Here is a 25,479-nt window from a genome sequence, read left to right on the forward strand (position 1 = left end):
TACTGTATTTTCATCAAATAAATGTACCTGTAAAACAGCTTAACCTGGAGTTTAAAAATATGGTAGGCTAGCCTATAAGTTAAAGGGATAGTTCACCCAAAAATCAGACCGTAGTTGACCGTAGCCATAGCCTTCCATGGTATATTTTTCCTACTATAGAAGTCAGTGACTACTGTCAGCTGTCTGGTTACCAACATTTTTCAAAATATCTTTAGTGTCATATAGACTGTAAAAAAAAGAAATTAAAAAAAAGTTGTGTTCAACAGAAAAAAAACTCTTTGGAACAACTTGAGGGTGAGTGATGACAAAATGTAAATTGTTGGGTGAACGGTCCCTTTAATCGGGCTCTTAACAATAAAACTAGCAATATAAGACGCTGTGAACAGTACTCAAATGACTTTATTCATAATATGACTTTGCAATAAAAACATAAAAAGTAACATCTTTTGCCCTTATTACAACTTGCATCATATGACCACATGGTGGCATTGTATGTCAAGTTTAACACGTCATACTAAAGGGTTACTCTTCTGTTCAGATCAAGGAAGGTTTTCTACCACGTTATCAAAACATATGTAAAAACCCAGACCTCCCCAAACCCCACGGATAAATACAGTAAGTCCTTCCGCGCTCACAAACACAAATAAAACCACCATTGACTGACAAGACAGCTCTCTGCAGCTGCAAGCGAACTATGTGAAGATGATGCAGTATTAACCGTCGATTAATGTTTCCTCCAGCTCCTGTAGATAAGATTCAGACTGTCTACTATACATGTGTGTCTACGCAAAATGGGTGAAATATATGCCCCTTCATTAGTGTTCTTTGCTGCATCCCATGTACAAAATACAGAGGTTCACTTTCCTTCTGGGAAAAAAAGAAGCTGCTTAAACTAGCTGGTCTTAGAGGGATGCATTGGCTAACAAGTACCCAAAAAACCCTCTAAGACCAGCAAACTAGCTTAAGACTTTTTTCAGCATGGTTTAAATCAAATACATTAACAAACTAACAAACACTTGTTCGTTTCGCAAATATGCAGTCCCCCCTTGTAGTGGATAATAATGAGGCTACAACAAAACAGATGCTAGTAGAAATTCATCTGATATGCAAACACACCCTGCCATGAACTTATATTGGCCTGAAGCAAGTTTCAAGTTCTCATGGTCACGTTTACAGTCTATCATGATATAATGGTGTTAATACAGAGAAAAAAAAAACCCAACTGAAAATTCCTTAAAAAACTGGCAATTCTTGACACAAAACAATTGACAAATTAATATCATATTGCATGTAAATATTGTATAAAATTCTTAAAAATACAGATTAGACAATTAAGTACTTGAGTCAACAAAGCCAAAAGTGCAGAGGTACATAAATAAAAAAATAACCCCCTCAAATAATATATATATAAAACAAAAAAAACCTGGGTGTACTCAGTGGGATGTCTTTTCAGAGCCGCCACTCAAGTTCACCTAACTCCACCCCTTTGCCTCTTGCCCCACCCCTTTATGACAGGCTGACCCGAACCAGTATCCGGTCAAAGGTTAAAGTTCACAAAACAAGAGCTGGGAGTTAAAAGTTCACGCACATAACACTCAATCATTCTCTTGCTGAAAAACGCGCAAACATCTCAAATCGTTTCAAAGTTATAAACGTTATTGTTCGCCAAGATTCAGACGAATCAGTTAAAGATTCAAAACCCATGCAAACGACACTCCCAGACTCTTGCAGGGTGAAGTTAAGGGCATGTGGTCTGCAGCTCAGGCCACGGAGCCTCTTAAAGCTATTAGCATAAGAATGGACACACAGAGGCGAAGTGAAGCCGAGATGTAGGTCGCTCTGAGAGAGAGAGAGAGAGAGAGAGAGAGAGAGAGAGAGACGGGGAGAGAGAGAGAGAGAGAGAGAGAGTCAGAAGCACAGTGAATCTACAGACTGCTGTTCTGGTAGGGGCCACTGAGAGAAAAACAGCTTGTCTTGTCCTTTTCTTTTGTCTCTCCCGCTTAGTCTAATGAATAAACCAGATATGATGACAGAAAACACAGAGACCAACACAGACTTCCAAATACTTTCACAAGCTGCACTAGCAATGCACAACATTTAAGTTCTAAGGCCCGTTTGGCGAACACCTAAATGAGGATTGATGCATATTGGCATACAAATCGGAATCTCCCCAGGACGATATCCAGGTATCCCACATACACCGAAGGATTGACTAAAGTCGGAGTGAAAGATAACACTGCTGTAATTGCTAAGAGCACAAATGAGATGGTGTGAAAAAGGCACTAAGACTAGCCCTAGAGGATAAAAAGCGATACATTCATGGCGTGTGGGGCTTCCTTTTCCGACCACAATCAAAAATACCTTGAAAAACATTGGTACAAAAATAAAATATAAAAGGTTGCAACCCTTGATGCATCAGTGCGTATGGCTACAGAGAGACTTTTTTTTTCTTTCCAGCCGATTTCAAATATGACCCTCTAGCAGTTCTGGCCCCGTTAAGAGATCTTCCTGTCCGACAGGATATTGAGGAGGAGAGTAGAAGTGTTGTAGTGTTGGTTTGCAGTCGAGACGCCACATAGCTGCACTTCCTCCTCAAAATACTGTGATTCACTCCTTTTCGTGATTTGTTTCCCCACTGTTTTCATTTCCTGTGAACAATTTTCACCTTTTTGCAGCCCTCTCTCAGGACAAAAGAAGTGAAAAAGGGCAGCCTCCCCCCCTCCCCCCAGCCATGATGGACTTCCTGTCATGTGGCGGTGGCCTCCAGGTAGCTCTGTAGTTTACGGACAGTTGACTCATCCAATGAGAAAAGGTCAAAGTCAAAAGTTGTGTTGGTGACATTAAAGTGGCCCGTCTCCTCGATGAGGTTCACGATCTGGAGGCAGGAAACAGATCAATGGTGTTTGTTCAAAGCTTTTACACAAACGCAAGCTATTTTAATCACGCAAACACCCACCTGCTGTAGGACGTTACGCTCTCGTAATGCCATTAGCTTGCGATGAAGGTCTACCAGCTCTTCAGTGTACGCCTGAAACAAGAGGAGAGGAACACGAGATCGGTTTCTACTGCGGCTCCAAAGACCTGTACAAGCTTGTATGGAAGGACTAAAAGTAACTATAAAAAGCAACATAATTTACTGAAATTAGATTAGCTACATTAAAAATAGCAGCTTTACAAACTAGTACTAGTAGCATGATGTCATGCTTTGTGCACTGACTGAATGGACCTTAACTCCAAAACTAGTGAGCTGCCTACCTAGGCAGCATTTCCTGAGACGGAGGCCGTTTCAAAAGATGGCTTATTATACTACTGATAATAATCATTTTAAATTGAAGAAGAAGAATTGTGTTATGTAAGAGTAGTTGTTGTATTTATATATTTTATTTATATAATATTATCGATATTTCATTAAATATTTTGGTAACACGTTTCAATAAGGTTTCATTAGCTAACTACATTAGTTAACATAAACGAACAATGAACAATATTTCTACAGAATTTATTAATTTAGTTTATGTTAAGCTCAACATTTACTGCTACATTTAAGATCAAAAGTTTAGGGTCCAATTCTCACTATTAACTAGTTGCTTATTAGCATGCGTATTGCTAGTATATATTGGTTGTTTATTAGTACTTATAAAGCACATATTAATGCCTTATTCTGCATAACCATTTTCTACATCCTACCCAATACCAAAACTCAACTACATTACTATTAATAAGCAGTAATTAGGAGTTTGAGTCAAAAGTCATAGTTAATAGTGAGAATTGGACTCTAAACTAAAGTGTGACCGTTTTATCTGTAAACATTAGTCACTGCACTGTCCACTAACATGAACATTTTTATTTACTAACATTAACAAAGGTTAATAAATACTACAAGAATATTTTTCTCATTGTTGGTTCATGATGGTTAAGGCATTAACTAATGTCAACAAATGAGACCTTATTGTAAAGGTACATATTTATAATAATAATAATAATAATAATAAGTTATTATTATTATTATTATTATTATTATATAATGTATATATATATATATATATATAATTATAATAAATTTAAACAAAAACAAATATAAATATTATATATATATATATATATATATATATATAATTAATATTTTAAAATTAACAATAATAATAATAATTAATTTGTTGTTATTCTATTTATTTATAATAATATTTTTTATTAGAATAATTTTTTTAAATTATATAAGAATTGTTGTTATATAATAAGAGTACTGGTGGTACAATAACATATATTGTAATGTATTTATAATTGTTTATTATTATTAATAATAATAATAGTTATTATATCATTGATTTAATAATAATAATGTATTGCTATTTTATATTTAATTAATTAAATAATAATGCTTTTTATTACTACTGAATATTAATCAAATATTTTCCCCACTATTTGTGTGTATATTTTTAGAGTATCACTATTAGCTTAGCAACATGTTAGTAGAAACTATTGAAATCAATTGCAAATGAGGTTCCATTTCAGTTAGCATCCCTTAGAAGGGAACCGAAGTGGACAGAAGACAGCAAGACAGCTCACAAGGTTTTGGAACAGAGGTCTAGTTGGGTCGAGTTGAACAGATAGAAATAACTTGAGGTGAAAAATTAAAAGGTTGATTTACCCTTCCTACCTTGTCGTATCCCTTCTTCAGGACCTTTTCTTGACGTAAACAAGGGTCTGGACTCTTTCTGCCCGTGACCTGTATGATAGACAGGCAAAAGCAAACAGAGAGGAAAGGAACAAAATGGAGAAAAAGAAAGAAAAATCATACAAATGGACTAAAGAAGAGGTTTAAAGAATGATTAATCGAGACAATGATCTATGGCAGTGTTTTTCCAGCAATAGTGGAGCAGTGCCTGGAGCGCTCCGAATCCTGGTGATCCGACTGGCAGCACCCAGTTAAGCAGCATTCCACAGTCAGTGGATCAAAAGCTGCGTGTCGCCACCTCATTTCAACACTGGGCGCAGCGTAATCCAAGAACTAATGCCAATCGTCCATCATCCGACAGTCGACAATCAAGTGTGCTAAGAGTGTGTGCTGTAAATTGAACGATCGGCTTGACTGAATGAATGAACACAAATTGGACAGCAGTCAAGGCTTAACAAGAAGCTGATACGGTCTTGAGTATCAGTTCACCTTGTTGTTGGTGGAGCTGTGTTTCTGTGGCTGAGGGGGTGGCTCTCGACTGGGACGCTGCGGCCCGTCACTGCAGTCACTCTCGCTGTCTAAACTCAGTCTGTGAGGGGCAAACAGCAAACAATTAAACCCTGTGAGGAAGTTAAAGGATTGCCCAAGAATTCCAGTAAAAATCTGTCATTACTCACCCTTGTGTTGTTCCAAACCAGTATAACTTACTTTCTTCTGCAGAACACAAAATAAGTTATTCTGAATTATGTTGGTAAAAAAAAAAAAAAAAAAAAAAAAACGGTTTCGGTTCCCATTGACTTCCATAGAATGGACAAAATATACCATGGAAGTCATTGGGAACCGAAACCGTTTTCACACCAACATTTTTCAAATATCTTTTTTGGGTTACACATGAGAAAGAAAGTCATACAGTTTTAGAACAACACAAGGGTGAGTAAATGATGATCAAATGTGCATTTTTGGGTGGACTGTCCCGTGAAATGTAGTCATTCGGATTTAATTGTATGCAGCATTTGATTTGAAAGAATAATTGTAATACACAATAAACACTGAAAAGAAAACCCTATTCTAGCATGCATCTCACACTTCCAGCCTCGCAAAAGTAAGTCTTTCAAAGCGGCTCAGCAACACTTGAGTGAGATGAAGAATAAAGAGAGGCGTATGAAGTGAAGTGTTTACTCTGAGCAAACAAATCCGTTCTCCGCCTCTGCTAACATTGATTACAGGGACTTAAAGCATCTGAAAGACCTGCTTAAACAAACATTGACAAGAAAAGAAGGAGAATGACCTGGAGTCTCGACTGGGCAGGTTGTTCTTGACTGGCGTCTCTTCGCCTGAGCTGCTATCGTCATCATCAGACTCCTCCGACTGGAGGTCCTCCACCATAGTGCGCAGCGGGCCTACAAACCAAAGACCAGAATGAGCGTTTGCAAAATATACGTGGTTTAACTTTCAAACTTTTCGTGTAATTTCGGTGCCACTAGCTTAACCAAACAGAATTTGAAAAATAGTGATAGTTTTCAAAGAGATTTCCTTAAAACTCTTCCCATCTGCCATTGGTTAGATTAAACAAATGTCTTACCCCAAACTCACACCATTAGTTAAGCCAATGTTTTGTGTCAGGCTGGCTGTTGCAAATTAAAATGGGAGCAAGCCAATGACAAATTACCCACATCACCGTTCTAAAAAAAAAACTCATTCCTTCATTTTAAGGAAGTGCCTGTGTCTGACACATCCTTAACCCTCTCCATGGTGATCGATCAAATCAGCAGTCTGTTAACCTTGAGTTAAAGTATAGTAGGGAAATCTATTTATGGATCTGACTGCTGCTTATCAGGACACTCCCTGCAGTAAAAGAGCAGATCCTACCTTGGCCTTGTTTCTGCTGTGGCTCAAAGTCTGAGTCGGAGCTAGACTCTGAGCTGGAGCTGGAATTAGACGGGCTGGAAGGTGCTGACTGCTGTGGGAAAGAGTGGACAGGATACAAATGAAAGATTATGTTTATCACAGGGGGTGGTGACCTTTTTAACATAGTGTTAAGTTTAATTTGTATTTTTTTCATAATACATTTATCTATCATTTTAAATAAATGAATAAACATTTTATTGTCTAAAAATACAATTTAACACCATGTTAAAAAGGTTGCCATTACCTGACTTATTTTAAATAGATACATTTTATTGTGGAAAAAAAATGCGAAATAAAATTTTACATTTTCTTAATTTTTCCAACCCCTGATTTATTTTATATAAAAGAATACCTACGTTTTATTGTGAAAAAAACAAATTTTTGCCATCCCCTGACTTATTTTAAACAAATGTTATAGTGAAAAATTCTTGATTTAAAATCCAAAACAAATCTTAAAAAAAAACTATTATCACATAAATCTAACCTCAGATTTAGACGAGGCCTCATCATCCGAGTTGGAGTCATCGGATTCCGGAGGCTTCTTGGACTCCTTGACCTCCTGGGTCTCTGACTTGCTCTTGGCCCAGCGTCCCTTCTCTTTAGAGGCCTTCTTATCCGCATATCCCGAGGAGACTGTGGTGGAAGACGCGGTCCGGGGGGAGGTGCCGGTGAATCCCCCACTGCTGGAGTCTTTTGACCCCTCTGAACCCCCCTTCTTTGGCTTCTTGACACTAGGTTTGGGCGACTCTGCATTGGAAGGTCGTTTGCTAGGGGCTTTTCCATCGGCCACTCCACCTCCCCCTCCACCACCCGCCGACCCTGCCCCCCCTCCTTTAGGAGACATGCCTTCCATTTTGGACTCCTTCAACGTGAGTTTGGGCTCCTTGAAAGCAGCTTTGGGCAAGACTTTGTTCTCGTCTTTCACTTTGATCTCTTTTTTCTTAGATGATGAGGATGAAGATGAGGAAGGGTCACGGCTACTTTTGCTGCCGCCATCTCGGTCACCATCCCCTTTGGATGTGGCCTTGCTTTCAGAGTCTTTTCGTGGCCGCTCTCGATGCTCCTTGGGCATTTTGTGGGATTTGGTCACTTTGCTTCCCTCTTTACTGGGCTCCTACAGGAAACAGTGTTTGCTTTTAGTCTTTACGGTCTCAAATTCTACCTTTGGTTAGCAAACCATAAAATTTTTTTTTTTTTTAAATCCCTGTTTACCAAGTTAGATAGGAATTGGCACATACAAGGCAGTGCAATATATAATCATTAGGGCTTTTCACAAGGCAATTAACATTGGTTTATTGTCGTTCTAAACCTCACTTTTAACCACTTGCAATTTAGAAAAGGGATTGGCACCGCTTTTTACCCAGGGTTATGAAACCCTGCTCCGGAGCAGAGTTAGCGCTGCTTTTGTGGCGTTAACCCCGCATTGTGGTGCAAAATGTGTGCAGTGGGAAACAATGTGCTGTTAGAATGTTAAAACTAGATGCTAAGCAACCGAAAACAATTCGTGTGCCACATAATCAGATGCTTTGGGTCAAGGAAACTGTGCGTTGTATATAAACAGTCAATTCAGCGTTTAATAGTAAAAGTGCCAAACGTCGACGGAAAACAAGTGAAGAATTGGAGTGAAGAATAGACCATTTCATTCATATTTTCATAGTCTCAAAAGTCCATTCAGAAAAAAAGAAAAAAACATTTTACAGTTGGCAATGTGTAAGGAAGAAACGCAATGCTAGAGCCTTTATGTAAACAGGTCGCATGCTGCACTCATCCAATCAATGACAAGTGACACAGCAAATATGTAAATGAGTATGTTAACCCAGTGTTTAGGAATGTGCAGTGTGAAACGTCAGCTTGTGAATATACAGTTTGAATTGTTAACCTCGGGTAAATGATGAGCAGTGTGAAACGTGCGAGATAACCCAGTATTCCATTTCCCTGGGGTTTAGAATGACCCAGGGTTAGCTATTTTAAGTGTGAAAAGCCCTATTATTAGAGGTCTACGTCACAAATAATGATCACAATACAGAAGTACAATTCTGAAGCAGACTTAAGCTTTGTCAGTCATCTAAGAAACATCAAGATTGCACTTAATATTACATTCTTGTTCATTCATCTGCAAACTGAATCATTTCAAATTTTATTAGTATATACATATTTTAAAGAAATTAATAAGTTTATTCGGCAAGGACTCATTAAAGTGATCAAATGTGACAGAATAGGACATTTTTACTAAACTTTCTATTCATCAAAGAATCCTGAAAAGGGTATGTTTATTTGTTGCTACAAAAATACTAAGTATTACAACTGTTTTCAACTTTGATAATAATAAGAAATGTTTCTTAAACACAAAATCAGCATATCTGAATGATGGCTGGAGGATCATGTGACACTGAAGACTGGAGTAATGATGCTGAAAATTCAGCTTTACCAGCACAGAAAGAAATAACATTCTTAGATATATTATTATAGAAAACAGTTATTTGGTAACAATTTATTGTTTTAGTAAATGTTCAAATTAACATTAATTAAAATTGATAAATGCTTTAGAAATATTTTTCATCGTTAGTTCATGTTAACTAATGTTAACAAATGAAACCCTATTGTAATGTGTTACCAGTAATTTTAAATTGTAATACTATTTAACAATAGTACTGTTTTTACTGTATTTTTTTTATTTAAAAATGCAGCTTTGGTGAGCATATTTAAAAATATATATATATTTTACAAAAAGTCTCTTTGACATTGAACAGTAGTGTACATTTACCATAGTTCTTTTTTGTACATTTACCATCATGTTCTTTATTTTTTTACATTTACGGATAATAAACATGTATAATAATTAACTGACAAGTCATTTAAACCTCCCTCATATTAATATCGTAATCATTCCGCAATATATTACTATCTGTCACAATTTACCATGGACACATTGTCAAATACAACCAAACAACTGATCCTAGGATAAAGCACAAAGTTTGACACCTTTAATAATAAAATAATCACAAAAGGCCATTAAAGCATGTCTTAACTGTGATACTATTACCCATGTGTGACCTTCCTTCACACAAAGGTCATCTGCTGTATTAATGAGGCTGTGCTGAGATTAGGACTGTTAAAGCTAATGGGGATGCTGGAAGACGTCCAACACTAGAGAATCACAGCAACTGACCCTCTTTACTGCACTAATGAAAGATGCCTCAAAGTGACCCATACAAAGCGCCAGTGCTTGCATATGATAAAGCAAAGCTCATTTAATAGAGATATGACACATGTCCTACACGATGGACCCTTAATTCGCACTGAAACGATCTAATCTGCTGCTTAGAAGTAAACAAAAGGAAGAATAGAGGAAAGCTGTGATCCCTTCATATCTTGACAGGTATCCGGTATTCACGCATGATAAAATATTTGAGAAGAAATACAGAGGGGGTAAAAAAGTCTATAATCAGAATTTGATTTGATTTAATTAGATTATATCTTAACATAATTTAAACTACTGTTCAAAAGTTAGGGGTCTGTTTTTTTATATTTTTGAAAGAAGACTCAAAAATACAGTAAAACAGTAATATTCTGCAACATTATTACAATTTAAAATAACTGTTTTCTATTATTTCTATAATTTATTCCTGTGATGGCAAAGCTGAGTCTTCAGTGTCACCTGATCCTTCAGAAATCACTCTAATGTCGATTTGGTGCTCAAGAAACATTTCTAATAATTATCAATGTTGAAAACTGTTCAAGGGAACAGCATTTATTTGAAATAGAAATCTTTTGTAACATTGTAAATGTCTTTCCTGTCACTTTTGATCAATTTAATGCATCCTTGCTGAATAAAAGTATTCATTTCTTTAAAAGAAATCTAAAAAAAATTCTAAATCCTTAAACATTTATTTCCAGGTTTAATACTGATTTTCTATTTGATCTCAGAATTGTGGACCCTCCCCCCAAAAAATTATTTTACAGACCTTTGATCCTTGTGAGGTCTTGCTCTTCTTAGGGTCAGAAAAGGCAGAAAGTGGGATGGTTGGAAGCATGGGGTAATCTGGGCTGGGTTTCGGGACTACTTCTGCTCCCTCTGGGACCACCATGATCTGAATGAAAAATTAGAGCACATACACCAAAAATGTACAGTTTTCCTTAATAAGCTGTGCTAGATATAATCAGGAGGAAAAAAAATCCCATAATGCACCACTCACCCCTCCAGCCTTGACCAGCTTGCGACGGAAGTCCCGGGTGGGGTTATTAAAGGTGAGTTTCTCACAGCGCAGGTGATTGACAGGCGGGTTACCCTCCAGGTTGAGGAAGAGGTCGTAATTGAAGCACACCTTCTTTGGCTCCTCCTGTGTGAATGGCAATATTCATAGATTCCATAAAATGATTTCATATTAAAAGCGCAGTAAGTGATTTCTGAGAAACACTGTTGATATCTGAAATCAACCCAAACAAACACAAACCCTTCCCTTCATTGCTCCGCCCCCAAAATGCACAAGCATGCATTGCAAGAGCGGATGTCTCCTCATCATATCTGAAGCAAAGCAAAATAATGCTTCACAAAAAATAAAGCGAAGATGACGAACGAATAAGGAAGAACAAAAAAACTGTACATACAGCTGTATATCTAGGCAAGAGTCGCCAGCAGCACACCAGCTCCAGACAAACAATGACACTCAAAACTGTCCTGTTACTATAGCTAACGTTACAACAACAGCAGATCTTGGTTTTATGAAACATAGCAAACCAATGATGAGCAAAAACACAACCTCTGCGTCGGTGTCAGGCCTTCCCACTTTGGTCTCTCCTGAGCTGGAAAGTTTTTCTAATATTAACAAGAGTCCTAAAGCTCTTGCCTGATCATAACCCTTCTTTTACCAGTGACATTCCTCTGAGCTTTTCTCTTTAGTAATCTCTCTCAGCCATCTCTCTTTCTTCAAGTCTTCCTCTAGCTCACTCTCTCTCCTGGATGAGAGGACACGCCCTCTACTGCTGATTGGCTACAATAGTGTTGTGGTGCTCCGTCCGATCCACTTTCAACAGCGTTTCTCAGAAATCGCTTACTGCACCTTTAATGAGCAACTCAAGCATTGAAGTGAGTCAACAGAGCAGCAACTGGAGTGATTCTCAGACTTCTTTCATGGGGGGCTCAGTCAGTGCTTCATTCACTATTCAAAAGCAAAACCTCAGCAAAGATCAGAATTACAAATCAAACACCCAGATGAACATACTCCAACTCAATCTTTTTATCTCTGTCCCTCAGCATGCAGAAATCTATGAGTTGCTGAAAAACAGCTCAGGAAAATAAGACTCTCTGAAGGCTGGGGATGTTTTTCAGACAAGATACGACAGATACGGTTGCTTATCACAAGCCTGTGAGTCAGCGGGTGGGCTTGGAAAAAAAGAGTGTAATTGTTTCGCATTATGCCAGTTAGCTCATAAGGAAAAATCACTCTATGGTGCCAGCTTAATGTCAGTGAGGGGAAGTTCACAAATGACAAGACAGAAAGAGAAGCTGATGCTCTGATGAGTCACAGAGTGAGAGAGGAATGTGTGCAGATTGAAAATGAAAAAATAAAAAACTATAGAACAAGAGACAATAGCAAAAGAGGACAGGAGAGATACAGGAAGAGACTCAGATACCTCACCTTGTTTTTGAAATAGACCTCTATGGGCATCAGAAATCCAGCATAACCAGACTCCTCAACCTTGTATGGGGGCTCCTTACACACTGACATTAAAATGAAAACATGAATTATTTAACTGATAATTGCTGCATATACAGTATAGTTATACATTAAAATAAAAGCTTTATAACAATGACATTTTTTATGTTTTTTCCTTAGTCTCTAATGCTCACCAAGGCTAAATTTATTCAATCAAAAATACAGTAAAAGAATCTGACTATGCCGAAAACACAGTTCATTCATTTTTATTAAAATGACCTAACTGGACACTCCAGGAATGTTACCAAGCAGCATCTGCATGACCCAATTAATATTCACACACTATAAAATTAATTTTGCAAACAAATCTTGGAATCTGTGTTTTGAACCAACTAGCAGAAATGCAGTCTGAAACAACTGGTTTTATATTATCAACAAAATAATATCAAATAAATGGTACATATTAAAAATATCCCTTATCAAGTAATGTGTATAAAACAAGGTTATCTTAGACCAGCACTGTTAGTCCAAGACATGTGACACCTGGAATGCATGAAGTGAAATGGGTTGATGTTTAATCCACTGGCAATAGTTTCACTTCACCAGTCATCCGAGGCTACTTATTTGTTGCCTAAAGTATTGATTTAGTATTAGCAACGGAATACTAGACGCTGCTATTGTACCAAGCCAAAATTGATACTGATCCAACCCTAACCTCAAATATTGAAAAAAGAAGCATGCTGCTCTTCAGGATGTGTAACATGTCATGTGGCTCTCACATGCTGTTTTTGAAGATTGAACTGAGAATTGTGGTGCAATATCTGATTTGTGAAATTTACCCCTCTTGGGTTTAGGAAAGCTCTCGTGCAGCCGGAAGACGACTTTATCCACAAAGTGCTGAATGTCACTGTTCTCTGGGCCTCGCACGAACACCATCCAGTCATGGGTGAAGCCCTCTGATGTCACCTTCTTCCTCAGCTGGGCCCGGTGACCCAACTCAAGCTTTACCTGAACCGTGCACTGCAAACACAGAAACACATATTAATGAAACGCTTCAATAAAGCTGAGGTCAGTTGAAGTGCAGTAGAGAAGACCAGCGGCATATGCACAGGTGCGCGCACACATATACATATAAGTGACAGTAAAGTCGTAGTATTGATAATAAGAAAAGTTTATTATAATAATGAGAAATGTTTCTTTCCAGTAATGGATGGTGAAAATTCAACATTGAATCACAGGAACAAATTACATTTTAAAACAAATTAAATTGAAAACAGTTATATATATATATATATATATATATATAAACATTAAATGTTATTTACATTTTATATATTTATTGTTTTTTCAACATCAAGCTGTAGGGAATTTTCTTTGTGGTTTTTTTTTGTTGAGTTTTTGAGTTTTTTTTAATTGAGTGAAATCATATAGCTGAAAACTGTTATTGATATAGCAGAGAAGAGTTACTAATAAAAGGCCTCTAGACACCAAAATCGGAGTAAGAATACCTTTCGTTCACATGCTCAAGCTAATCATCTGTATCATCGACTGGTTCTGCCAAATGGCCAGAAAAAGCCATCAAGGGAATTCCTTTTGAAAAGCAGCCAGGAAAAATGAACATTGCCCACATAAGGTGGAGACGAGCCAGACTGGGTTCAGGTGCCCATGATGCTCAGCAGCTGCTGTTGACTCAAGCCCCTGAACTCGTGGAGATTTAAGAACCGGGACAGACAATAAGATCAATTCCAGACACGCTTCTTTTTTTTTACTTTCCTGAAAAGTAAGCATAAAGCCCGGGACACACCAAGCCGGCGCCAAAGAACTAGCTGCGATTAAAGCTGACTGTGTTGTCGCTAGGGATGTAAATTTACCCAAATTCCCATGATCGATAGTCGATTAACTTTTAGCATCCCTAGTTGTCATCTCACGTCGGCTGCGTCTCGGCCAAAAAACTGTGCTTGAACACACCAAAAGGACTAAAGGCGACTGCGTTCTGCACCTGCGTGCAAGTTAATATCTGTCTATATCAGCAGGAATCAATAGTCTATTTTCATCATTCAAAAAGGGAAACCAAAGAGTTCTCGCTCTCACCGACGACATCCGACTAGAAGCAGACTGACTCTCAAAAACGGCCCGACAGTCGGCTTGATGTGTCCCGGGCCGGCCTTATGAGGAAAATCTTATTGGCTGCCGTCTGGCCTTTCACCATAAAGCCCTGCGTTGGCTGACACTTCCACTTCCTTCAGCCAAAACCTGCCAGCCAGTCCGAGACGCTGCCAAGCATCAGAATAACCCCTATGAGTCCATCTCTCATTCACTCACCCACAAGCCCCAGCCGTGTCACATATAGACAGACAGTGATACAAAAGCCTGGCTACCCTCAACGGCAAGAAACACTGCTCTTTTTCCAGAACTTGTCATGTGTAATTTCATCACAGCAACTTGCCTTGTAACGATTACAAACGCTACCTACATAAAAGCTGTTCCACTCCGCCTGAGAGGAACATGACCATCCGAATATGAACACAATATGGGACAGTACACAATAAGAGATTCAACACATGACCACACTAATCCCAAGGGGGGGAAAAAAGATCAAAAGGCCTTTTTGAAAAGAGTAGATTAAACAGGTAAACACCACTGGCTCCTGGTCTCACAAATCCCCAGCAGAGACACACTCACCCTCATCCCTTTTTGTTATAAGATACGAAATAGACACAAAAGTGACAGACTGGATTCATCTCAGGTCAGTGCTATGATACAGATTATCAGTCAAGCACAGAAAAAACAACAAGCAGGTCACGTGCCAAGCCGATAGGCAAACGACAAAACAACAAGTCTCAGAAGAGTTGCTGCAATGTTATTGTCAAAGGCTAGAGAACATGCATGAATGAAACAGTACATCAACTATTTTTCACAAAAATCATTACTTGAAAAGTGGAGGGACACAACAGAAGTTTACAACTTGCCTTTCTAAAAGCACACTGAATAAAAATAGGTTAGGCTTTTTGTTTTGAGATTTGCTTTCATGTGCAAGTATCAAGCTCATGTACCTGCAATAAGTAGTCTAAAGCAGTACAAACAATACATCCGACTGATAATGGATGTAATAGCTGGATAAACAGCTCATTAATATTAAGCAGTAATGCTTAATAAGCAAAAAAAAAAACATTCTACATTAAGAGTTTTATTATGACAGTACTAACATCATGCTAGTTCGTTTAAAAATAAAACAAAACAGTATAATGTAATAAGTCAAACTGCCAAATAAAAATACCACTACAATTACTGACACTGCTATTGCATTAAAAACAGCTCAAAAAGTAATATGATTTTTTTTCTGCACAGAGACAGCTTCATTATTTTGGAATGGGACAACGTTAATAATAATAATAAAAATAGAAAAAGTTGCAGCAAAAGCAATTAACCTACTGCAGATCCCAGACACAAGGCAGAACGTGTAAAAATAGCCAGGATGTTATGGCAATGATATTCATCTACTACAGCATATGATCACTCCTGGTGCTGCTCATAAATCATATTGCATAAAAGGGCAATTAATTAGCCTTGGAAAGAGACAGATTCCCGCTTCAGGGACCCCCACCCTCAGAGCAAACCTGTGCAATGCCCTCAGCCTTCAGTGTGCGTGCTCTGTCAGGAACACTAATACATGGAAATGCATGTTCCTCATTTCCTCTAATAAAAGCCGCAGACTGTAGTGACTCCCGGACTAGAGAAGCACAGGACAAAAACACTCTCCTTTGTGTTTCTGCTAGTACATGCACTGCAAAAGCTGGCGCACGCATCCAGCCCTTCAGGCTGAGCTGATGTCCCCAAATACCGATGTAGCTTTAATATGCGTGGCCAGCTCGAGTCAGATAGCTGAGAGGAGGGAGAGAGGAGGGAGGGGGGTTATATGGGTCCGATCCGCTGCTTTCACGAGCCCCAAGTGTCCACATTCAGTTGCAATGGTGGATTTCTCTAAGCGCGCGCTTACAAAAGTTGACTTCACTCCATGCAACAGCAAAAGCGTTTCATACTCTACCTGATTCTCCATAGTTCACCGGCCTGATAAAGGTCCTGTTTATTTACAGAAGGCTTTTGAGCGGCTGCTCCCGACTCCTCATTGTGTGTCAATTCCAGCCCAAAACCGGAAACTAGACGGTTCCCCTCCCCTCTCCGGACCTCTGGCATGCACCCAAAACAGAAAGCGTTTGTGACCAATCATATGCCGTCCAGGATGAGCCTGGCACCGCCCAGCCAATCGTGAAACGCGGTGGGCGGGACTTCCCACGGACTGCCTGTACGGGTAGGTAATAATTAGAGATTAGCCGAACCGATGGGATGTTTTTATTTTTGCAGTCTACAGCGCTACATAACGTGCTGATATTTTTTCCTGAATGATTTTTAATTTCGTATTTGAAAACAATGCATGGTACACACAGTTGTGTTGTGATTGGTTGTGTTTAATTATGGGATTACAATAAATACTTAATGCTTAGTGAATGATTTCACTTGCCTTTTGAAGGGATTCATTTAATATATGAGAGACTGGGTTGTCATACTTTTTACTATAGTAAATATTTTGCTGGTTTTCTCTTTTTCTGTATAAGCACTATTAAGGTCTAAGGCAGGCTACAATACCGGGGAAAATACAGTTCATTAAACACACGTTTTCACACTATATGGGGTAAGTTGTCACAATGGAATCTGGCTTTAAACAGCCTGTTATAGGCTTTTCAGCTAAATTTAAACAGTAAACAAACATAAAATGTTATGATAGGCTTATTAGAATTTTAGTTTGGAGGACATAATTCACGAAAAAGTATTATCATTCCTTTAATATCTTAAAAAGAACCACTTGTCAAACTTAAAATCATAACTGTCCAGATCTTTGTATTTGAGCAGAAGGTACAGTAGTGATGCAGTTCATAAAGCAGCTCAACTGCTCTACACCTATGATGTACACTTGATGGCGCTGTGTGAGGAAGAGAACATAGGCTGTGCTATTTGGGTGAAGTATCCATAACCTGGAGTTGACCCCATTTTCTTCTTTTTCTACGTGAGGCACGCAACAAGCAGCATCGTTGTAAGTTTTGTCTCTTGCAAGTTTTTGACTTTTATTTGAGTGTATCTCATGTTGCTTCTTTGAAATACTTTTAAATTACAACAACCCCTTAAATAAATGATCTCACATCATACGCATGTCCCAGCATTATCATTTATATAAAAAATATCCATATATCATTAGTTTAATGTCACATCAGCTTTTTCCACAGTGACAACGGTACATCATCAACATACACAGTATCATACACTAAGGTGGAGTTTAAGAGTTAGCACACAATATATATATATATATATATATATATATATATATATATATATATATACATTTTTTTAAGTTCTTTAACAAAAATACAGTATAATACATTGGATTTAAAAATCCCAACACCAAAATGCACATATTCCAGTTATTACATTAGTAAACATTTGTCTGCACCATTTGCTGTGAGAAAATTATTCAGATCTCACATAGAACAGGCGGCTTGACTTTTCCTCCTCTGATCAGACTAATAATATAACTTAATTACATTTTAATCATTCAAGTTTCACCCATGAATCAAGTAGTTGATTATGGCAAATTTTCTCAGTGACTACTTGTCTTAAAAATAGAAGCCTTTGTTTCATATTAAGTAAATCAAGTAAAATGCAGATTGTTTTGTACATACAAATCATTGACATTCAATCTTGTCAAAACAGTGCAAATACTCATTTTCACATAACAACAGCACATTGTTTGTAAAGATGAGAATACAAAGTCGCTTTCATTAGACATTTACACACAAATACTTCAGTTTCAAGTTCTGTGAGAAATGAGGAGAAAGTGCCTGAAACCTCAACCATTTCAACACAATATGCAACATGTGTTTCATATAACAAGTATCTCTTCAGTGTTATAACATATGGAGTCTCAGGGTATTGATCTAGGATCAGCTCCTTCCAGTCCTTATAAATGTATTCACCAAGATTTGAAGGGTAAAGGCTGGCGCTACACCAAGCAGCTTTAAAAATGAGATTGCATCTGTTCATCTTGTTGTGCCTGCTAGCATCTTTTCCGGGTCTTTGTGTTTCCTTTGAGGGCTATGTAAGGCAGTCCAATGGCCCACTTATTCTGTGGCCAGTACTTCAGGACAGGGAGGGAATAAGGGATCTCTAGACTAGCATCCATGTAAGCGACCAAAGTGGTACCGTAAGCCGTGGCCACCACAATCAGAATGTGCCTGAACAGAGAGGAGGAGGAAAATAAACTAGATTAGCATAACAGTCTGAAAGTCTAGACAATGTGGCTTAACCCTGTAAAGCCTGACATATGAAATAATAGTCAGAAGAATCTACTCTTTAAAAATGGAAGAGTTTATCGAACCGTTAGACAAAATGTTAAATATCAAAAATATTTTTTGTTGCGTATCATATTGATACATCAGGCTTGTATGGCTCATATAGTCTTATATATTATGAGAATGTGGAACTCACACTCAAAAATAAATAAAACACCTCAATTTTATTCAGAGGCACAATCTTTGCAAAAATTGCTGATCCTGTATTTAAATGACCAAAAATTAAGATAAAATTCTGATTGCTTGTAATGTAAATTAATTGAGATCTTTATAACACAGACTACAGTAGTGGCCTAAGGTGAATTTTATATATTTCATTTTTTTAATATTTTTAATATGGGGGAAGAACAAAACACTAAACTTGGTTAAGGACTTCACTATGCAATGAAAAAAATGAAGAAAAACCAACAACATAAAGCTCACAGGAAAAAAACATACATTGACTACAACGTAATCAGCTATTAATATTTTGTCGGTTCTCTCTTGTTTTTGCATGTGTTCATAATTTCTTTGACAGCCTGGCCAAATATTATGTCTGCACAATTTGGCACGTGTCATGTCAAATCTTTAACACATTTTTTATAATAATTGAGTAAAGGGTGAAGATGTAAATTTTCCTAGGCTGGACATCACTTTTGGCCACTACTGTTCTTATTTAAAATGCATATAAATATTTATTGTGGGTGGAAAAACATCTAAATCAATGCAATACAATGATAATTGAAAGACTGAGTACACAAAGCCTGTTGTACAGTATTTGATACTCACATTTGACCATGATATTTTTTAAAACATGGTATATGGATAATCATGTTGCTTCAGTACGGTAACTGTTCATCTTTAAATATTACTAACAATATAAAAGTTATTCTTACATCAGTAAAGATTTCACAGCAAAAAGACTCGTGTACAACAACCTGAAAGTGGACATTTTTACAATTGTACTAAAAGGCCTTTTACTTGCTAAAAAAGTATAGACGACATAAAGAACAGTTTTATCAGCAAAGTTTTGATCGTGTTCATAATCTAGAGGCCTTCAAGATTTGTGTATTTATAATGATTCAGTAGGATTTTATAGGGTTAAAATGTGCTCAACACAAGGCAGAATAGCATGGCTCACTCACCAGATACCGTGCAGATAACAGAAGTTCAGTTTCTGCCAGAAGCTGCATCCGAAGCGATCGCTAATCCAGCAGGAAATGGCCAGAACCCACAGGCCCATGGACGCCCAGGCCAAACGCAGCACTCGCTCATCTGTGCAACTGTTTGACAAAGAGATCAGTTGAAGACAAGCAAGATAGCAAAACAAGACATAAAAAACATCTAGCATTAGTAGCATTTATAGTCTCAATGTGGACAAATAGTGACTTGAAGTGATAAATGCACATCCTTTACCTCCTCAACTCCATAAACAGAGAGTAGAGGATATGGATGCCAAAGCAGTTGAGAGCGTAGGCATTGGCTGTAGGTTTGACAAAAGAGGACAGAGTGCTTATGACAGTGATGATCAGGACCATACGAGAGAACGTTCTCCTGAGGAACAACAAAACAGAGAAAGAGAGACCACACTTTAGACTGCACACTTTAAATATTAATATAAGGGTGGTTGGACCCTTACTGAGAAAGCTGTGGAAACCATCTCTCCCACAGTGAGATTAGAATATGATGCTGCAGGTTCAAACAGGGTTGCTGTTACACAAACTGAAGACTGTAAATGGATCCTTTAATTTATCCTATTTTTACAGAACTGCAGATCTTTTGTACCATGCCATTAGAAAGGTCTGTTTCTATGTAATGGCATGGTATGGAAAAAAATTAAATTGTTACCTGTCTTTAACAAAAGATGGGAAGTGTCTGCGTGGGAACCACAGGGAGTAGCCAATAGCCAAAACCCAAAGGATGGACAGTTCGTCCAGCATCTGGCCCATAAAACTCAGAGTCATGTGAAAATACATGGAGAAAATACCTGAAGATAGAGAGAGAGAAACAGACCATAGAGTTAGAAGGAAATCAAGGAAGGAGAAATACGCTTTATTCTGGAATCAACTCCCACACTTCATTTTTCTTGTCAAATGTCCATTTTCTCTTGGAAATGTGTCACGTAATGGAAGCAAAATGGGATGTGAATACAACCAATTTTAACATGAATTTCTATTAGCCATTTCTGGTGTATTAATTTGCATGTAAACATTTTGTTGTATTTCCAGTTCATATAAATCAGACTTGTTGGCTTATTTTTCCACAAACAAACAAACAAAATCAAAGTGACATTTCATTCATTCATTTATTTGAATGAAATATAACAAATCAGAATATATAATGAATCAAATTTGATTTAGCTATTGAACAATGCTGCCCCCTAAAGGATTGTTAATGTCACAATTCCAGCCCCCTTTAGATTCGACTTTCACACTTACCTACAAAGACCATCATGATCCAGACCAGATGCACAGCCAGGTTTCTTTCCTTGGCATAAGGGTGCAGCAGGTAGAGCATTATGGGTGAGATCACAAAGAAGATGAAACTGCTCATCTGAAGGAGGAACAAACACTGAATCAGACATACTCAAACTCAAATCCTATCCCAATGTGCTCCCAAACTGGTTTTGTAGCAGTCACATTTTGTATTAGTCTGATACTGAGGTAGAACCATAAATAAAACCTGAATGGGCTGAACTGAACAGCACTAGATTCTATCTCTGTTGTGCACATGAGAGGTGTAACATTGTGCCTGAGTCACTGGATGCAGATGTATCATTATTATGGGTGTAGTAATCAGTGTAGTTAGCAATGCCTCAAATAGGATTCCTCTAGTGTTAATGTCTGAATTGAGAATGATTCACATTCACTAATGTGTGAAAGGATTTGCAGCTCGTCTGTTATGCTCCTACCGTGTTGAAATACTCCACAACATTCTCTGAATGTTTATAGTTGTCTTCACACCAGTCCACTTCAGAGCTCTCGTAGGAAAACACACCTGCCATTGTGTCAAAGGACGGGAATGACGGGATTTCTGAGAGAAAGAGAAACTGTTTTATTATTCGCTCTAATAACGATACGTCAAAAATGCTATGGCTTACTCTGTGTTGAAGAACAAAACACTTGCCATGGTGCTAAAGCTTGTTGTCTTTACACAGAGTGTTCCAGATAGTGACAGAATGGAGACACTGAACAAAAGCAAATCTCTGCCTTTTTAGTGTCTCTAGTAAATATGATACAAAAGTTTTATTAAAGGATAAGGAGCTGTTCACACAAACACGCTCCACAGCTATGTTTTTTTCCACTGTTTTCAATGTAAACATATGGGGCCTCGTGTAGCCTAGATTTCTGTTAGATTCTGTGTATGCACAACATTTTTTAGATTTATAAAACCAGAACCTGCACAAAATGACTATGTAATTTGAGCAAACTCCATTAATGAGAGTGACATATTTAATCTAAATGTGTATATCAAAATTAAGCTTTTATTCATTCTGTGTATACTTAATTTGCTCACACTAGTAAAAGAGTGCGTATCCTACGCAAAATAGGCTATTTACGCTAAGTGTTTTTTTTTTTTTACAAATCCCGATATGCGTAGAACCTGGTGACCTTTTCTGAGCTGACAAAGTTTTCAGACAGCCAATGTCATAAACTAAAGTGGTCAGTTTCCATAGAATTTATCGCTTTGTTGATTTGAATTTTACTGCAGTCAGACAATGTTTAACCGCATAAACTGTGATGACGATCACATTGTTTTAAACCAATAACTTTTTTTAAATAGATCATAATGCACACGTATAGATCCAGCACTAAATGTGGTTATAATATGATTTCAGCCTGTTGTATTTGATATATTGATACAACTACATCCTCTCATTAGCCCGCAGAGCGCACGGACCATCGAGCTGGGAAAAGTGAATCCTCTGGATAATAAATTAATTGGTAGGGGAGCGCAGCACAGACTTGAGAAAGCACACAAACACTACAATAACCGAAACGGTGATGATGAAAATGCATCTTATCTAAACTCTGTCAAATCAATACCAAACGACCGTACTCTTAAATAAAAAGAAAGAAACTATCTTACCTCACAAAAACGCATCCACAGCCGCGCGCTCTGTGTGTCAGGTTTAAGTAGGGGAAAAATGTCCCCGATCCTGTTACGCGGGTCTCGCGCTGTGACATCACCTCGAGGGTTCAAGTGAAACCGAGCAAACCGAGCAAACAGTGGCAACGGCAGTCTTTCATTGTGCTATTGTATCGTGAACCTGTATCGTGAAAAGACCTGAAACGCGCCGTTTTACATGACAACGGCCGGCCTGGCACGCGCCCGCCTCCGGCACGAGCTGAGGTCAGTTGCACCTCGGTCAGGGTATATTCTGGCAAACCGTTTGCCAATCACGTCTAGCAATCGGCAAAGCAAACTGTGGTACACGCCATTTGCCAACAAGCGATGGGTAATTCGCAAAGCACAATGTTATTTTCTGTTTTCCCAGCACGGTACCATAGAACGGCATAAAGTAAGAGGTTTGAGAAGTAAGAGGCGGGGCACCAGTTAAAAAAATTCAAAGTTAAAGTTCACGCAAACAGGTATTAATAGACAAGGTTTAGTCAAATATTGATTGTTTATAGCTGAATTAGTTATATATACAATTATACACAACCGATTTTATTGGTTTATAGCCTACAGCAATCTTATTGGCGTAGACGGTTGAGGCATGAGCATAGCCTACGTACACGTCTGGTACTAGTTTATGAATGATCTATGACGCTGTTTGGCCGTACTACAGAATTATTAAGTGATAACCATGACGATTTCAGTAACAATCAATTGGATAATGTTTTGATGAACTTACGAATCAAGTTAGATGAAGTTACTGTAAAAATGTATTCGTATAGAGCTCAATTCACATCGTTTTCGTTTCAAAGTTTTACAAAAAGTCATATTGTAAGCTTATTGAGCAGGTTTATGGCTAGACGATATCACGAAATATGTTGCTGATAAATGATACACTGTTTGAGATTATACTATTAAATTAATTTACCCGATATATCAGTGCCACTTTTAGTGGGCAATGAGCATGACTGCATGAAATTACTGGCATGTCAAAGTCTGATATAGACAATATTTTTCCGCATGCTATGCATATGGCTCCGTAATTTTACTTCATGCTTCTTCGGTTTTGTGCGTACAATGGGAATAAAAACCGCGCAGTGCTAAAATGTGAAAATAAATAAAAAACATTTTTTTTTTTTTTTTTTTTTTACTAAAACAGATGTTATTAGGCTATGTCGATCTTTAGCAAATATTATTATGTATACACGTGCTCAAGAGCGTATTTAAGCAATAGGCCTACATGTTCATATCACTTCTCTGCTGGGTATTTTATTATTTTATTATATTATAATTGCACAGATTTACAGCAGTGGTTTTTATGGTTATGCAGCTATAGCTATATGTGAGTGTTAATATTTGAAACCATTTTTACATACATTACATACGCAGATTAAAACATGAACACACAATGCGGGGGTGGATAAATAAATAATTGGATTTTTAATATGATGTCACAGACTCGTAGTCGTAGGGCCTATGTTAACGTTGACACTTATTAGAAAACATGAATCTTTAAAAAACAGGGCTTTACAGAACCAAAACCAATATATAGGCCCTCATATTTTATTAACAGGTAAACAACAAGGAAACATGAGTTCGCCATTAAACATTGTAAATTTGCACTTTGTACCAAATAATTGGACAACAAATCTCGTTAAAAAATGACAACAAAAAACGGTCGTGCTTTAGAATTTATAATCAGCAGCTTACATTCTTACAGTGAATTATCATCAATTTGCGTAAAATCATCCCGAGTTTGTGCTGATCAACGGATCCTGATAGAAATATGAATAAGCCAAGTGAATGACGCGCTAATGTAAAACATCTCCCAGGTGCCGTTACCAAGCGTTTGTTTTTAAACAATAACTTCATCTATTCTGTGTCTTAAGTACAATAAAACAATAGTCAATAGATCTTGACTAAAATTACCAACTTAATTAGGCCAAATCATTCACAAAATCGAAAAACTCTGCAGGACAGCAGCCCTCCAGAACCGAGTTTGGTGACCCCTGGTCTACAAGATTGCGGTATTATAAACCAATTAAATTGGGGGTGGGCGGAGCGACACGTGTTGACCCGCCCAAATGTGTCGCCCTGCCCCATCGTCCAGACTGCACTCTGGGGTACTTGGTTTATTATGACCATACAGCCCTTTGACTGGATTATTTCTTAAATAATTATATAATGTATTTGACCTACACATTTAGTTACGTTTGCATATGTTTGAAAGTGTATATTCGCTTATTTATCCGATTTAAAGAACTTTAAAATTTTATTTTATGTCATTTTACATGGACAATATAAAAGGTTACTAATGTAACGAGCAGACATTCTGCACCAGGAACGATATACACACTGTATGCCTACTGCAATTTTTATGTGATTTTTGTTATAACTTTATGTCTGATAACTTTCAGTAGGCTGGACCAGAAAAGCACGAACACATGTGGATTAAACAAATCACAGTTATTAAAACTATATTGACAGTCAAAACGTTTTGCTTATAAATGTATGTAAAATAAAGTAATAAAGAACTTGCGATTATTGTAGGCTTCTGTGCGCGGTGCGGGCTGCAAACGCAGCCGGTGTGAAAGCACAATGGGCACGCACGCGCAGCAAACGCTCTTCCGACGCGCCACTCAGGCGTGCTGTATGAAACCGGCCTTAGAATAATTGTAATGTGGCGATCGGGTGCGGATATCTATAAATCAGAGCATTATGTTGCGGGTGGGTGGCGGTG

At 37.7% G+C, this 25,479-nt stretch overlaps 2 protein-coding genes across 4 annotated transcripts; both read right to left on the minus strand.

The window, feature by feature from the left end:
- Positions 1-381: 381 nt before the first annotated feature.
- mllt1a (MLLT1 super elongation complex subunit a) lies at positions 382-16,421 on the minus strand. Of its 2 annotated transcripts, none has more exons than XM_082187594.1 (12): positions 16,286-16,421; positions 13,080-13,260; positions 12,223-12,305; positions 10,780-10,923; positions 10,549-10,674; positions 7,068-7,697; positions 6,545-6,635; positions 5,964-6,075; positions 5,165-5,264; positions 4,658-4,726; positions 2,957-3,028; positions 382-2,875 (listed from the first exon to the last, which is right to left on the minus strand). In XM_082187594.1, the coding sequence occupies exons 1-12, from the start codon at positions 16,295-16,297 to the stop codon at positions 2,747-2,749; spliced, it is 1,749 nt and encodes a 582-aa protein (XP_082043720.1). In that variant the 5' UTR covers positions 16,298-16,421; the 3' UTR covers positions 382-2,746. The 2 variants fall into 2 exon arrangements, with proteins under 2 accessions (XP_082043720.1, XP_082043719.1); XM_082187593.1 differs by having other exon boundaries at positions 4,649-4,726.
- Positions 16,422-17,623: 1,202 nt separating this feature from the next.
- On the minus strand, positions 17,624-22,848 carry acer1 (alkaline ceramidase 1). Of its 2 annotated transcripts, none has more exons than XM_082187610.1 (7): positions 22,710-22,848; positions 21,532-21,653; positions 21,059-21,173; positions 20,469-20,607; positions 20,037-20,174; positions 19,766-19,903; positions 17,624-18,524 (listed from the first exon to the last, which is right to left on the minus strand). In XM_082187610.1, exons 2-7 carry the CDS (start codon positions 21,622-21,624, stop codon positions 18,347-18,349), a joined length of 801 nt encoding a protein of 266 aa, XP_082043736.1. In that variant the 5' UTR covers positions 21,625-21,653; positions 22,710-22,848; the 3' UTR covers positions 17,624-18,346. The 2 variants fall into 2 exon arrangements, with proteins under 2 accessions (XP_082043736.1, XP_082043737.1); XM_082187611.1 differs by lacking the exon at positions 22,710-22,848 and adding an exon at positions 21,747-22,118.
- Positions 22,849-25,479: the final 2,631 nt, after the last annotated feature.

The sequence above is a fragment of the Leuciscus leuciscus genome (assembly GCF_965113295.1).
Source record: "Leuciscus leuciscus genome assembly, chromosome: 13".
NCBI classification, from domain to species: domain Eukaryota; kingdom Metazoa; phylum Chordata; class Actinopteri; order Cypriniformes; family Leuciscidae; genus Leuciscus; species Leuciscus leuciscus.